Genomic DNA, 17633 nt, shown 5'->3' on the forward strand with positions numbered 1-17633 from the left:
GCAGCAGATGAAGAGTGCAGAAACCAGGACTCTAACAAAAGTAGAGAGGTCTGCAGCTTACAAACCACAAATGTTTGTTCCTTCCCTCTGGGTGTCTCAAACATGCTGAGACATGCTTAGGAAATGTGAAATCCACAATGCCTAAGAATGCTAACCATGCCTACCATTTCTTCTATAACCACTCTTAGGTACAATGTCTATTTTTACGTCAACCTAGCGAAACCTCTTCACTGAATGGATTGCTGTAGGTACTTCTGATAACCAGAAACTTAACCACCTCTACACTGCGAGGCTACTTTTCTGGTGGATTTGGTAAAAGCAAGGGCAGACACACAGACTGGAACCGTGCTAGAGTGACTTTTCCTAATTCTTAAAGAATGGGTATAAGCCTAACACAGAGATGAGAAGTTTGTGACCGCTTAACTACATGACTCAGGTGGAGCTCATTGATGCATTCAGGCTACTATAGTAGAATGGTATCTTACAATTAAAGTCAGGACCCTGTAAGGCAAATAGTGTACATAGCAAAAATTTCCCTTGAAAAGCTATTAAACAAAGAATAAGTTCAATCAACATGACTTTGTGTAACTACTCCCATACAGTAACATACAGTTATACAATATTAATAGGGTTCATCTGCCAAATATGGTTTCATATTATTGTAAAGAAAGTACTGTTTCTCCCTTATAGTTTGGCATGGAAATGGGAGAGGGATAGAATGGCAGCTCAGATAGTTCAATTCATGTAAGTTTAAAGCAGGTATATTGTAACTCCAATAAATTACTCATTTTGCAGTTTCTAATACCCATTTTTTGGCCTACTAAGCATTTTCAAATTTTATAAAAAGTATAATAAAAAATTTCTATTTAGTGATGTTACTGAAAATCAAATTATTTTTAAATAATGGAATTTGCTGATAGAAATGTAATATTTATATAATATGATAAAGTCTAAATAAATTTCATTTACATGATTTCTACTGAAGTATCTGCAATTTCATTGTTTAAGTTGACAAATTTTTAACTAACAAGTCAAAACTAGTCTTTAGCCAACATTAATATTTATTTTTGAATTTAAGAACCTCAACGTACTTATATAAGAATTTAAGAAATTCAATATACTAAAATAGGAGAATGAAGTACTTTAGTTGAGATTCTTATTAACACAATTATACCCATTTATGATTGTGATTATGAAAAAAAATCGTCAAGATGGTGAATACTGTTAAAAGATGAAACCCCAAAAGCTGATAATTTCCCTATAAAGTAGTACTGAGGAAGGCTTCAAAGACAACCATAAAGTTCTCCTTGGCAAGAAGAGTTAAGGGGAATAACAGCTGGAAATTGGATCCAGATTTTTGTTTGAAAATGATACGAAAAACTTCTTAACTAACTCACCAAACCTTTTAGGTTTAGACGATGACTAGGATAGGAGAAAAATTAGTGAAAGAGTGGATTTCAATGGGAACAAAAATAAAGAAGGGTAGCATTAAATCTTCACTCTATCTGATCTCTCAATAGACAGGTAGAAATACATATGTGGTTTCTATGGTTCTATGAAAACTAGCCTACTATACAATCAATTTAACTTTTCACTGTACATAATACATACTAAAAATAAATAAACTAAGTAAAACACAGCATTTCACATTTGACCTATAAATAGCAAAAAGAAAAGCAAGATTTGCTTTGGATTTCATGTCTGAAGGAAAACTTAATTTCATAAATCACGTAAGTGTTTGGACACATTAGTACGTTTTTTTTTTTCCTAAAATTCTATGCAGCACTCAAGGGAGGGGGGGGCGGTGAAGAAAGCCTGAAAGAGAGATAAATGTAAGGCACCCAGTCACCATTTAATGCATTCTACGAAATAACATGTTATTACAAAGTAACTCAAGCCTCTGAAAAAAATAATCCAATATTAATAAGTAGTACTGTGAGTTTCCCACTACATAAAATTCCTACCTTCAAAATCTAAACTAGATCCTATCTCACATATTCACAGTATTACTCAAAGAATCAGAAATGTTTAACAGTGGAAGGAAATTTGGATATCAACCAGTTTAAGTAGCCTCAAGACAAAAACAATGCATCCAAGATTAAATGGCTAAGACAAAAACAGTGTGTCCAAGATTAAATGGCTGGTTCACAATACAGTTCATAGTAAAATCCAAGTCCCGACATACTCAGCATAGGGCTCTTTAAACTACAATGTAGCTTTCTCAGCCTCTGATTCTCAAAAGTGAAACACAAAAACCCACCTTTAACAGCCTCTTTATATATCTTTTTGGATTCTATATGACTATCCCAGTTCTTTCCAAAGGATTTAAGATAAATTAAACATAGGCTACAGCCAAATACAACAGTAAAACCCCGTATTTTAAAAGGTATTTTAACTCAGCACTTTTCAATGCAAACTTGTGTAAACCATACTGAGACTACGCATTTCAGTCACTTACTCAGTTTTCCTCCCATTAAGGCAATTTGCTTCTAGGGTTAACTACCCATAAATCTTATGCTTGTCTCTTTCTTCTCTTGGTTAATTCTGAGAGAAATGAGAAATTTATTCATTTAAAGTATGGCCTTTTGGAAAAGTCTTTCTTTTTCTTTTTTTGAGATGGAGTCTCACTCTGTGGCCCAGGCTTCAGTCCAGTGGCATCATCTTGGCTCACTGCAACCTCTGCCTCCCAGGTTCAAGCGATTCTCCTGCCTCAGCATGCCGAGTAGCTGGGACTACAGGTGCCCACCCCCATGCCTTGGCTAATTTTTCTATTTTTAGTAGAGACGGGGTTTCACCATGTTGGCTAGGCTGATCTCGAACTTCTGACTTCTAGTGATCCACCTGCCTCAACCTCCCAAAGTGCTGGGATTATAGGCATGAGCCACCATGCCCATCCTGGAAAAGTCTCTCTTTACCTCGTCAGTTTAGAGAAAGTCTGGGAGCAGAGTGCTTACTTTTATTCCAATTCTTTGATCTAATTTTCCATCTCCTGGTCTCATTTTATAAAGCTTTGGGGGTTTTTTGTTTTTGTTTTTGCTGGAAAGGGCTCTAACCTTGTGACCTCAGTGTGTAGAAAGTTGGCTTGGTCCTATTTTCTCTTAATTGTTAACTAAGAAATGTCATCTGTTATGTCTGTTTTGATATGCTTCCAAGAAGCAGGGCTGTTGAGTTCCTGATGCAAAGGGCTGATGACTGTTGAAGCAAGGATGAGGGAGAGAGGCTGGAAGTTAGTATGTTGAAAGCCAATGCCATCTCTCGAAGCAAATAAACAACACATAAAGAAAAATTGTGAAATACTTATGGAGAGCACTTAGGCATTCCAAGCTCTTTAGTAAAGAGTACTGTAGGTAGTTCATGTGTACAAATAACACCAAGAGTATTTAACTGTAGGAAATTAAATAAATCTCCAAAGTTTGACAGCTTATAAAAAGAACTAAATGTAACAAAAAGGTACTAGGTATTCTACTATATTTCCATGAAAAGAAACTAATTTTCATTTCTCATAAGAAACAGCATATACGAAAGAAATTACTTAGTCTGCCAAATTACAGTTTTAATCAAGGGTTGATCAGCAAACTTACTCTAGATGAGTCATAGGAAGGACTTGGTTGACCACTTGTTCCCCAAGATGTTGTACCTCCTCTTTCATCCATACCTAAAAAGAGAAGAGAATAAAATATATATCTAAGAACATACTTTTGTGGATTTTTTTGGCACGGGACAGCAGAGTACAATTTAGCAAGAGGTATTTGTGTTTTCGTGGAAGAGCTAAATATCAATCCTTGCTTCAGAAACCTGTAAAATATAAGTTACTTCAAAGTATCTTCATCACTGCTCCATCAATCTTCATGCAATACCCTATGTAAATTATAGTAATTCAGAATCAAAATATTTCTTTGCAGACTTTAGAATGGGGCATAGTCTCTCCATCCTGCCCCATGCCCTGCACTGCTACTTCTAGGAGTAGATGAACCCCCAAACGTTGTCTGGTTTAGTACTGCCTACATGAAAACATGAATAATTCATTTTTCATAGTTAAGCCCTAGAAAATGAAGCAAGACAATCATTCGATTTAATAAAGTTGGTTTCTTTCTGATCAGTGATCAGATATTCTTAACTGATGACATCAAACTAAATCTAACTATATCAACTATATCAAATCAACATTAGTTATATAAAATCAAAATGACATGAAAACTCACCCTAGTAATTTTGTGGGTAACACTTCCATCTCTTCTAAAATTATACACAATTTGATTTCAAATAAGCAGTTCCACTCTTATGAAGGTGGCAAAAGAAAATTCACAGTGAGAAAGAATTAGTTGCCACAACCAACAAAACAATTCATTGTGCATCCTTAATACATCTTCTGACACTTGGGCTCCATTATTTTCACCTCCAAATCAGTCCCCAGAAAAAGCTGGAAGACTTGGAGATCTCTCAATCCAGCCATTTCTACCTCTTCTGTTTTGAAGACTCCAGTCTTTTTCATCCTTGACTGCTAGGAGGGTACACTTCTCTAACCCCTTCTGAGTTTCATTCTATGATGAAATTCATCAACACAGAAATAGTTGACTTCTTTCTTTCATTCTTTCATGAGAACAGCCTAGACATTACAATGACAACATTCTGCTAAGTTTAGCAATTATCTTTCTTTCAAGATATTCCTGGAAGTCCCTCTGTAATTTCCCTGTAGTTTAGGTGAGAATGTGGTATGTAATAAATTAAATGCCACAAATTCTCCATTAATTTGCAATGATTACTAAGGCTCTTTTATAGTGACACAATTGCCAAATTGAAAGGATGGGTAACAAAAAGCAGGGAAGGGGGAGGGGTCAGTTTCCAAAGTAGAATGTACTAATTACTAACTTAGTTATTAGGACTCTATTATTTTTATGAATCTGTACTTCCTGTATCAAGTGACTAATGTATATTTTAATAACTTTTTAAAAAGAGTTAGTACAAAAGATGAGTATCTAGTATAGACAACATTCCAGGCACAATTTCAAATGAACCAGAGGCTTTGAAAACAGAGATTATGTGAACAGTGTTTTGTTCATTCCTGTGGAGCTCGTATTAAAGTTCCAAATTTAAGAGATATTCTATGAGTTTGGGGAATGTCATGTAAAAAACACTGTTACTGGCCGGGCACAGTGGCTCATGCCTGTAATCCCAGCACTTTGGGAGGCTGAGGCGGGCGGATCATGAGGTCAGGAGATCGAGACCATCCTGGCTAACACAGTGAAACCCCATCTCTACTAAAAATACAAAAAATTAGCCAGGTGTGGTAGTGGGCGCCTATAGTCCCAGCTACTCGGGAGGCTGAGGCAAGAGAATAGCCTGAACCTGGGAGATGGAGGTTGCAGTGAGCCGAGATTGTGTCACTGCACTCCAGCCTGGGCAACAGAGCAAGACTCCATCTCAAAAAAAACAAACAAAAAAACAGTTACCATCTCTCCAGTATCATTAGATACCAGTGGGCTATCTTCCAAGCATTTTCTCTGCAACCAACACTGTAGAATAGCAACAAGTATTCCTCTGAGACTCAATCCAAGAAAAAGACAACCATAAACCTACAAAATACACTAACATATGGAACTGCAAACAATTTTATGAAAAGTTGTATTTTTAAAAATCACTTTTATTGAACATATAATGGAAAGTGATTTCGATGAATCTTGTCCTGATGAAAACAATCAAACCATAACTTAGTCTTTTATGATTTATATTTTCTTATATCTAATGATTAATAAATGAGGCTTATGTGTATTTTAATTTTTATCTCATTTAGAGGCAGGGTTCGTGTTCTGTCATCCAGGCTGTAATACAGTGGCATGATGATAGCTCACTGCAACCACAAAATCCTGGGCTCAAGTGATCCTCCTGCCTCAGCTTCCTCAGTGCTAGGACTATAAGAACATGCCACAATGCTCAGCTAATTATTAATTTTTTTTTTCATTTTGTAGAGACAGAGTCTTACACTATGTTGCCTAGGCTGGTCTTGAACTCCTGGCCTCCAGCAATCCTCCCACCTCGGCCTCCTAAAGTGCTGGGATCACAGGTGTGAACCACTATGCCCAGCTTTGCGTGTATTTTAAATACATTTGTAAAAATATATAGAGAGAGGAAAGATGGGTGCCAGTTACAGAGAACATCTCAAGCAAAATTTAAGAGACACACAAAATTATGTGAAACTACATATTCAATTTTCATCAAGTGACTCTACTTCTACAAAATAAAGCAAAGACTAATGAAATAAAATGGTAATTAATTAGGTGACGGAATCACCAGCTAAAGAGTAGTACATACCACTGATATTGGACATGACAAGGGGCTCAAAGAATGCTATAGAATAACAAGAATCTGGCTAGGTTTTAAACTCAAGCTCTGTAGTTTTATTGTTAACATATCCAGACTCTGAGTAAAAGGTCGTGGCTGGCACTGACAAAGGCAAGAGTCATCTTTTAGCATCAATGACTCCTTTCTGCTAAAGACAATGGCTGTACAAACACAGAAATATGACAGGAATAATAAACTTTCCAAAGCTTCAGCCATAAGACCAGGTAAGCAGAAAAGGGAAATTACACACAGAAGATAAATTTAACACAGATATTATACAAATTGACCAAAATCTGAAAAAAATACTTATTGACAAGAAAATACACCACAGTTGCAACACAGTGATGAGGGGTGACATTTTTCCTGTTAAGATATTTCTGAATTATCATTCCCATGTTATTTTCATCACTCCTGTTTCTAGTATATGCATGCCAATTCAACAGTTTCAGAGAAGTTAGTTCCTTGACTCATAAACCAAAATGGCAGATGTAAGAGAAAGTTCAGCAATAATTAATGATAGAAACACTTTTGAGTCTTATTTGACTTTCTAATAAATTTTTTCCATTTCTACTCAACAGGATTAAAAGGGGTGATCAATAACAGAAAGACTTAAATTATCTTTTTCCTTGTTAACCTTTTATATAGATAATCTCTTAGTACCTGCTTTTCTGAATGGAACCAATTAAGTAAAATGTCATATATTCTGATTCTATGCGCTCCATTTTTAAAAGCATGCTGTTTTAACTAAGTATTTTCCAGTAAGGAACATTAAATTCTAGACCTCATATCTAAAAACAACAGTTTGTGAACTTAACAAAAGCAATCTGCCTCCTTCTTTTGTGAAAACATTTAACAAGAAAAGTAACTAAGAGCAATCATAAGTTACTATATATACAGGCAGTTCCCTAAAAGGCTGAGACCTTAAAGAAGGAATAAAAAGGTAAAATTCAAGTTTTTAAGGTTTCAGAGAATAAGACTCTTAGAGGAACAGGTAAACTTCTTGGCCAAGTCCAACATATGCCATTACTCCCTTTTCTTGGAAGAACACAGATTTAGACTACCTTCTTATGCTCTACTCCCATCTTAGTATTTGACTAAGAGTATTTTCTTTCTAGTGTCAATCAAAAACTATCCCACAGCCTCTCTCCTACTTCTTCCCTTTCATCAAGACACCAGAGTCCTATGTGCATCTCTAGGTTTTGATCCACTAGCAAAAACTGGAAACTGTTTTTTTTTGTTGGTTTGTTTTTTTTTTTTTTTGGTGGGAGGAGATGCTTTTCTATGCCCTAAGCACCTATTGTGTTTCCCTCCACCCTCCCCGCAGCCCCGCACCACATATGGGCCCTGTAAACAAATTATTGTTAACACTGCAGAGTTTGAGTAAGTAAACCATCATTAAAGAATTGGTGAGACTTAGGCAAGACCTGCCTGAAAGTAAAAGGGAAGGATTAGGAGCAAACCTGCTGACATGAACACCAGTTCTTTCTCTTCCCACTTGCCACTACCAGACCTATCACTAAAGACTCTGCCACCCTGAACTAAGACTAGGGTAAAGTGAGAAATAAGACAGGAAATGGGAATATACTTTCAGTTAGTAGTGGTGAGTCTGATGAGCCAAGAAAGAATGAAAGGATGAAACAGGGAAACAGCATGTAAGAATGAGAGAAATGGTTAGGATATCCCTGTAGCAAAAGCAGTAAGAAAAGCAATTCAATCTGGCCATACTGCTGGGGTATCATAAATGAGAGCCTATCCCTGTGGGAAAGAGACCCACATATAGTTGGGAGCAAGGGCACAGGGAAAATCACATACACATTTCTCTCTTTTTCTCCCCTCACCCTCTGGTGGACATGTGCACTCTGCCTTTAGTAGCACTAAAATCAAATTTTTATTCTAGAAAGTAAAATGTACTCCAAAAATATCAAATCTCAGCACTGTCATAAATAAGGGAAACATAATATACTTTGCAGGATTGCCATCTGCTGTAGGGGGATCCAATAAATGATTTGATGAAAGAATTCTGACTGGAGATAGCTATATCAGATAACCAAAGCTATGAATGTGTCTATCTTTAATAGTGTCTTTATTCAATTCTATTTGTAGATAAGGATATTCCTTTAGATAAGACTCAAAGGCTGCAACCAATTGTAAATTAATATACACCTAAAAAACCAACACCGAGATTTTTTATTGTATTTTTCACACTTTAGATGCTCATGAAATAAATCTACAAATGTATTTTCCCAGAAATTCATTGTGAAATAGGATCAGTCAGAATATAATGACAAATGCTTTGTTATTATGCTACACATTAGTAAAAAAGGGAAAAGCTAGGAAAATATTAAAATCGCAAGGGAATTTAATAGAAGTTAAAACATGCTACCTCATCTAAAGTATATAACATTAGTTATAGAGATTTTTTTACTTATAAAAAATTTAGGTTCTGTGCAGTGAATTGTCAAATAAAACAGTCTAAAAAACAAAAAAACACATATGTAAGAAAGTAAGTCCAGTGGAAAGATTAGAAGGAATCACCCTTTCCGGTCATCTTTGATAATCGCATCAGAATTTTTGTTTGGCACTGTTGAGACCAAAGATTTACACGTACAGATGTTCCATTAAAGTCTTTAGTGCCACAGGACAGTACAATAAGGTAATAAACCCATGGCAAATTTCATTCAAAAAAATGACTAATTTTGAAAATGACTTTCATACCTAGATTTTGCTATATTATTGTTACTAGCTATATCACCCTGATACAAATGCCCTGTAAAGATACAAAAGGAAAACCCAGTGACTGATTTAATCAAAGAAGTAAGAGTACAGGGCCAAAAGGAAACGCCAAGTCTACCTCTTTAAGAAAAACAGAAACTGCCTCATGGCCAGGAATTGAAAGTAATATGTTCCCAGGGGTCGACTTGGGAATTGTTTAATGGGAACTATATAGTGATATGGTGGTCACTGTATTTTGAGGATTTGTTCTGACTGTCTGAACAGACATTCCAACACTGACAAAGGCTCTTGAGCTACCTTTAAAACTCCCCTAAACTTGCTGTCAAGTTTCTAGAAAGAAGGAAGGGCCCTCCCAACGTACCTGAGAAGCAAGTATTCTCCCAATCTAATATACCAAAGCCCTGTATCTGAAGACCAATGCCAGTGTTTTCTTCCATAGAAGCACTACAAACATAGTTTTAAGAAACGAAAAACAAAAAACAAAACCTTGATGCTATTTTTAACACAATCAAATCATTTCTGACCTGCATTACTATAATAGTCTCCTAAAAGTTTTCCCTTCTTCTTGCCCCTCCTATTAGAGCAACCTTTTAAAAACAAACCAAATCATGTCCATCCTGAGCTCAAAACCTACCAATGGCTTCCCAACTCATTCAGAATTACTAATAAACCCAATGGTCTACAATGTTTTACAGGTTCTGTCTCCCACCTCTCTGAACTCATCTCCTACTATTCTTTCTCTTAAAATAGTTACTATAATTCCTAGGGCTGGCGGAAAGAAACTAGCTAGCTAGCTTGCTATCAACTACATAAAGACTCTGGGGAGTAAACAAAAACAGGCTGATTTTGGATGAAAATATAAACTTGGAAGAAGAGACCAGAATGGGTGAGTTTCTCTTTTTATCAGCTTTCAGGGACCAGCACAGGTGAGTTTCTCATTCTGAAAGCTCTGTCCTGCAGGCAAGCAGCCATAACCTCTAGTAACTAAAATTCCAACAGAAACTCCATTGTTTTTGGCCTGAAGGAAAAGAGGACAGAGACAGGATGACCACAGTCACCAGAAAGTGAGGATAGAATTCCAAAAGGGAGAAGGCCAGAAAAGAGAGGTCCCAAATTTTTGGTTTATCTCTGCCCACATCTTTGGCTGAGTCCTGGAACACCATTCACAGGGCAGGCACAAGGCAGTCTGTAGCAGAGACTGAAAGAACCGAATTGAGATCTGAGCAGCTACCCACTTCAGGCAAGAGATAATTTTCGCTATGAGTCTAACCAAAAGCAAATGGCTCACTAAAATAAAGAAATCAAAACTCTTTGGAAGAACATGAAAATAAGCCAAAATTTCCACAAATAACACTCATAATACCCAAAATTCTCCGACAGTAATATGTAACCCAATCTCAAGGGAAAAGATAATCAACAGAGGCCAACAGCAAGATGACCCAAAGTAAAATTTTCAGACAAGGACATTAAAGCAGATGCTGTAACTATGCTCAATGAAGTAAAAGATACATGCTTTTGATGAAAAAAAAAAAAAAAAGTGAAAATCTCACAAAGAAAAAGAAAACATTAAAAAAAAACTAAAATTAAGCTAGGTGTGGTGTCTCATTCCTGTAATCCCAGCACTTTGGGAGGCCAAGGCAGGTGGATTGCTTGAGTCCAGGAGTTTGAGACCAGCCTGAGCAACACGGCAAAACTCTACAAAAAAATTAAAATTAGCCAGGCACAGCAGTGTGCTCCTGTAGTCCCAGCTACATGGGAGGCTGACATTGGAGGATTGATTGGAGCCTGGGAGGCAGTGGGTGCAGTGAACTGAGATTGCATCACTGCATCCAGCTTTGGTGACAGAACGAGATTCTCTCTCATAAATAAATAAATTAATTAAAAATAACTAAAATTGGCTGGGTGCGGTGGCTCAAGCCTGTAATCCCAGCACTACGGGAGGCTGAGGCAGGTGGATCACCCGAGGTCAGGAGTTCAAGACCAGATTGATCAACATGCTGACACCCCATCTCGACTAAAAATACAGAAAAGTAGCTGGGAATGGTGGCGGGCGCCTGTAATCCCAGCTACTCAGGAGGCTGAGGCAGGAAAATCGCTTGAACCCGGGAGGCAGAGGTTACAGTGAGATTAGATCATACCATTGCACTCCAGCCTGGGCAACAAGAGAGAAACTCTGTCTCAAAACACACACACACATACACACACACACACACACACACACACCTAAAACTAAATATCTGAAATTCAGAAAGAAATTTCCTGGACGGTCTTAAGAGTAAATGGAGATAACAGGAGATAACAGGAGATAACAGGGTAATAGTAAGTGAACCTGATGACACATCATCAGAAATTATCCAATTGATAAAAAGAGAAAAAGGCTTAAAAGAAAATGAACAGAGCCTCAGAGACGTAAGGGAAGATATTTAAAAGACTAACATAGGTATAATGAGAGAACAAAGAAAATATGGTAGAAAAAAGTGTTTGAAGAAATAAGGCCAAAAAATTCACAAATGCAGTGAGAGACACAAATTTACTGATTAAAGACTGTACTCAGTGAAACCCACAGAGTATAAATAAGAAGAAAACCATACATAGACACAACATAGTCAAGCTGCTGACAACCCAAAAATAGAGAAAAGCTTGAAAATGGCCAGAAAGTGACATACTACATTGAAAGTAACAACACTTCAAATAACTAAGAACTTGTCTTCAGAAACTATGAATGCCAGCCGATGTGAAAAAAATATCTTTAAAGTGCTTGGGGTTGAGGGATGTGGGAGAATAATTATCAACCAGAATTCTATACTCAGCAAAAATATCCTTCAAGAATGGAGTTGAAATAAAGACCTTTTCAAATAACAGAAAATTAAGAACTCATTACCAGGTATAAGAAATATTAAAAGAAGTTCTTCAGGCTGAAGGATAATAATAATTATTATTTTTTTTGAGACAGAGTTTTGCTCGTCACCCAGGCCAGAGTACAGTGGCATGATCTGAGCTCACTGCAACCGCCGCCTCCCGGGTTCAAGCGATTCTCCTGCCTCAACCTCCCAAGTAGCTGGGATTACTGGCGCACGCCACCACACTCGGCTAATTTTTGTGTTTTCAGTAGAGATACGTTTTCACTATGTTGTCCAGGCTGGTCTCAAACTCCTGACCTGGGCTTGATTTGCCTGCTTCTGCCTCCCAAAGTGCTGGGATTACAGGTGTGATCCACCGCACCTGGCCCAGGTTGAAGGATAATGTTATCAGAGGAAAACCTGCATCCTAGGGAATAGTATCATATATAATAAACAAAAAGACTAATTTTTCCTTTAATGTCTTTAAAACACATAGAGCTTAGGAAAGAAAAAATAATTTTCTCTCCTAAGAGTTACAATGCATTTAGATGTAATACGCATGATAACTATAGCATAAAGGAAGGCAGTAAATAGACCTATAAGGTCAAGAGTTCTGCCTTTTATGTGAAGTGGCACAATATTAACTTTGAATAGCCTTTGAGAAGTTAATGATGTATGTTAATATCCCTAGAGAAGCTACCAAAAAAAAAAAAGGAGAGGCACTGCAAAAAAGCCAGCTAATAAAAGGAGTCCTAAGAAAATCTCATCCCAAAAGAATGGAGATACAGTAAAACAAAATACAGTTGGAACACACAGAAAACAAACAAATTAGTAGACCTAAATCCAACCATACAATAAAACATTCCACTTCTGTCTGGGAAAGAAGACAGGGAAGCGATCAGATACTCCTCTTTTCAGTGAGAACACACCCCTTGCTCTGTGAGCTCATAAAGTTCATGTTGCTGCCCTTCTTGAACAAGACAATTATATTTGGGTGTGCTGGTTAGACAAGAAAGATGAAAACATTACAAAAGCACTTACACATTAAATAAAAAACATACAACACTATACCAATGTGAAAGTGCAAAGGTTTTTTGTTTTTTGTGTTTATGGTACCCATTAGGATCATAAGTCAGTACCAATAAAGCAGTTTCTGCATTAACTATCAAGTACATTTTAGTGGATTTTTGCTGATTACCTAACACAATTTGCTATTTAAAAACAGCTGTGTGAGCAATTACTATTATTAACTTAATTCCACAAACAATTCTATTCATTTCCTGTAATGAGGCCCATGTACTCCCTGGTTCAAGTCTTAGACCATTAATTCCTATAATGACAACACACTCTGCCTCTCTCAGAGGAACTCTAAAAATTTTCCTTTCATATTTTCCCTATATTTAAAAATCTCCCTCATAGTACCAAACTACCACTCAATTCTTTCCATACTCACAAAAGAATAATTTATATTCATCACCTTCACTTCTTACCAATTACTCACTCATTAATTAATCTCCTGCTATCTATCATCTTCTGGATCATACCAGCAAAACCAAATGCCAGGCACACAGCAGGCTCTCAGCAAACATTTGTTTACAGGATAAAACTGAACTCTTTCAGGTCATCAAAGCCATCCTAGTCATAAAATATAACTCTTACACTTATTCTTCATTTCTTTGATCTCTATAGCACAGGTCAGCAAACTTTTGCAATAAAGGGCCAGATGATAAATACTTTAGGCAACTGGAGGCCTGTCACTTCCATACCAACTACTCAACTCTACTACTCTAGCAAAAAAGCAGCCACAGGCATTATGCAAACAAATGGGAGTTGCTGTGTTCAAATAAACTTTATTTACCAAAAAAAAAAAAAAAAAAAAAACAAACAAAGGCAACGGGCTACAGGTTTTATTTACCTCTGTTCTGCGGTGCCTGATCCTGTTAAGCACCTCACCTTCATGACACTGGTCTTGTCAATGTCTTGGATGCGACAAAATAAAAACAGCCAAAAAAGCAAGAACAGACAAGTAGGACTACATTAAACTAAAAAGCTACTCATAATAAAGGAAACAACAGAGTGAAAAGGCAATCTACAGAATGGGAGAAAATATTTGCAAACCGTAACTCTGATAAGGGGTTAACGTCCAACATATATAACAAATCCCTACAATTCAACAGCAGAAAAACCCAAATATGCCAATTTAAAAATAGACAACAAATTTGAATAGACATTTCTCCAAAGAAGGCATACAAATGGCTAACAGGTATATGAAAAGCTGCTCAGCATCATAACTATCAGGAAAATATAAATCAAAATCACAGTAAGATACAAGCTCACACCTGTTAGAATGGCAATTATTAAAAACACACATACACAAGAAAACAAGTGTTGATGAGGATGTAGAGAAACTACAGCCCCCATACACTGTTGGTGAGAAGGTAAAATGGTATAGCTGCTATTAAGAAAATGGTATGGAGGTTGCTTTAAAAATTAAAAACAGAACTATCATAATGACCCAGTAATCCCACTACTAGATAGTTATCCAAAACAATTACAATCAGGATCTAAAAGAGATATCTGTATTCCCATGTCAACTGCAGCATTATTCACAATAGTCAAAATGTGGAAACAACCTAAATGTTCATCAGTGGATGAAGTTATACTGCTTACATGAGCACTATCTAACATGTCTCAAATTAACAGCAAAGGCCACATTCAACTCTTACTCTGTATCACCTTCAATGCTGAATACACAGAAGAAGCTCACTAAAGAAGTTTTTATAAACAACATGACACTGCTACTTAACATAAGGAGAAGTTTTCTAGTAGCGGCTATAGCTTTTTTTTTTTTTTTTCTGAGATGGAGTCTCGCTCTGTCACGCAGGCTGGAGTGCAATGGTGCGATCTCGGCTCACTGCAACCTCTGCCTCCCGGGTTCAAGTGAATCTCTTGCCTCAAACTTCCGAGTAGCTGGGATTACAGGCACCCACTACAAGGCCAGGGTAATTTTTATATTTTTAGTAGAGACGGAGTTTCACCATGTTCGCCAGGCTGTCTTTAACTCCTGACCTCAGGTGATCCACCTGCCTCGGCCTCCCAAAGTGCTGACACTGCCACCACGCCCGGCCTGGCTATAGCTTTTTACTTATCGACTTACTGTTCACTCTCCCAATCTCCCTAGTAAAGGGCATGACATTGCAAGGCAGCCTTCATAAAAGATACAACTGATGACCAAGGCACACAGCAAAGGCAATCACACTAATAATGCACTCAACTGAAACTCCTGATATTAGCACACTGTTCTCATGAAATGGACTAAAAACTTCATACAAATTTGTTATATGTATGAGTGTACATATGTAAGCAAAAATTAATGTCATGTAGATTTCTAAACTCTGAACTCTCATAATTAATGTCTAAACCTTTCTGATTTCAAAATATTATTACAAAGCTCTAGTAATTAAAACAGTATGGTCCAGACATAAAGTCATGCCATTAAAAACAGACTCATAGACCAGTGGAACAGAACAGAGAACCCAGAAATCCACGCGTGTATGGTCAACTGCTCTTTGACAAGGATGCCAGGAATACATAATAGGGAAAGGATAGTCTCTAAAAATGGCAATGGGAAAACTGGACGTCCACATGCAAAAGAATGAAATTGGATGCTGATCTCACATCATATGAAAAATTCAACTGAAAATGGATTAAAGACTTAAACATAAGACCTGAAACTATAAAGCAAAGAACAAAACCAGACTCTCTGGGTAAGATCCAAATCTATATGGTTAAATGAAGGCACTCCCCAGTCAACATGGCATGTAGTGGCTGGACAAGCAGAAAGCCAGTGTCTTCTCTGCTTAAGAAGTCAGAAAATAGGCTTGGCGTGGTGGCTCATGCCTGTAATCCCAACACTTTGGGAAGCAGAGGCAGGAGGATCACTTCAAGTCTAGGAGTTCAAGACCAGCCTGGGCAACATAGCAAGACCTCATCTCCACTTAAAAAAAAAAAAAAAAAAGAGGAGGAAGAAAAGGCAGCAACCAGAAAATAGAATTTGAGAATGCCAATGTGACTGGAAATTATGGAGGGGAAACACAAGGGAGCAGAAAGCCACAGCTGAGGAAGGTCCAAAAATTTACATTTAATTTCCCCTCCAATCTTTATGACCTCTCAACATAAACATGAGGAAGAATACAAGAATCCCAACTAAAAGCAACAGCTGGAACGCTAAAATAACTGATCACAGATTTCAGATGCTGGGTACCACAGCAGAGACTAATTAGAAAGGCTTGGTAAATAATTTGGGCTTTCTACAGACCTGCCTTAACAAAGCATAAAATCATGCCTCAAGATAATCAACCAATAATTTAACTACCTACCAGAGCAAAAACAAAACTCTGCAAAAATTAACAAAAGCAAAAACTTCTACAACATATCATTTATATTTTCCAGTATGAAATTAAAAATTACTAGATGTGTGGTGAAATAAAAATGTGACCATTAGTCAACATACCCGAGGATGACAAAGATGTTGGAATAAGAAAAGGATTTTAAAGCAGCTATTATAAATATTCAAACACTTTAAGAAAAAGATAGTCAAAATGTATGAACAAATGGAGGCTCCTAAGAGAGAAAACCATTTAAAGAAAGAAAATTCTAGCATTGACAAGTACAATATCTGAAATGAAAATTTCACTGGATAAGCTTAACAATGGACTGCAGCAGCAGAAGAAATGGTAAGTAAAACTGAACACACATCAATATAAAATTATTCAATATTAAAGCACAAAAAATACTGAAAAAATTAATAGTTTCAGCTACCTGTTAGATAACATTAAATGGTCTAAATGCATGTAATGAGAGTACCAAAAGTATGTAAGAGAAAAAAACTGGCAAAAATCTCCCCAAATCGGTGAAAAAAACTTGTAGATCCAATGAATTCAGCAGTCTCTAAGTAGGAGAGAACTACAAAGCAAACCTCATCAATGCACCAACAGTCAAAATGCTAAAGTGCAACTGCAAAGAAAGAAATCTTCAATTCACCAGAGAGAAAAAAGATAAATTACACAAGGGCAAAATGATACGAAGACTTATCAGAAACAATAAAGGAATGACATCCTTTAAGCATGAAGGATGCTCATGTCACCTCAGAATCACTGACTAGAAACCCACAAACTACAAGAAATACTAAGTAGAGTTTTTAGGCCGAAGAAAAATAATACCAGATAAAATTCATAACTGTAAGTAAAAAGAAAGCATACAGATGGCAAATATGTGAGTACGAATAAAGATGATTTATCCTCTATTTTCTTTAAAATGCATGTGACTGTTCAAAGCAGAAACTACAAAGTTGTTTTGAAAACCTTGCAACATTTTTATGACAAAGAATAAAAAGAAGTATACAGAATAATACTTTTCAAGATCCTTAATTTTATACTGACATAGTAAACTATAAGCTCCAAGTAAACTGTGATAAGACTCTATACTGTAATTCCTAGAGGAACCCCTAAATATAACTGAAGGAGGTCCAGCTAAAACGCCACGTTTACGAATTAAAACTGAATACAAAAAATATTTGATCAATAAGTCAGAAAGAGCAAAACAAACGCACAAAATAATGGCACAAAAGAAAACAGTAATGTTACAAAAGTAATATATCAATTAGCACAAAGAATTAGAGAGAATGCAGAGCAACTAGAACTGTCATGGTAAAATCAGTGT

At 36.6% G+C, this 17633-nt stretch overlaps 1 protein-coding gene across 15 annotated transcripts in view; it reads right to left on the bottom strand.

Moving 5' to 3' along the window:
* The window catches only part of TCF12 (transcription factor 12), a 382270-nt gene that overhangs the window by 230321 nt on the left and 134316 nt on the right, over positions 1 to 17633 (bottom strand). For all 15 annotated transcript variants that reach the window (XM_063639405.1, XM_063639407.1, XM_063639402.1 and 12 more), the window contains one exon: positions 3582 to 3655. In XM_063639405.1, coding sequence (XP_063495475.1) covers positions 3582 to 3655 — 74 coding nt within the window. The remainder of the gene's footprint in view (positions 1 to 3581; positions 3656 to 17633) is intronic.

The sequence above is a fragment of the Symphalangus syndactylus genome, chromosome 5 (assembly GCF_028878055.3).
Source record: "Symphalangus syndactylus isolate Jambi chromosome 5, NHGRI_mSymSyn1-v2.1_pri, whole genome shotgun sequence".
In the NCBI taxonomy this organism is placed as follows: Eukaryota; Metazoa; Chordata; class Mammalia; order Primates; family Hylobatidae; genus Symphalangus; species Symphalangus syndactylus.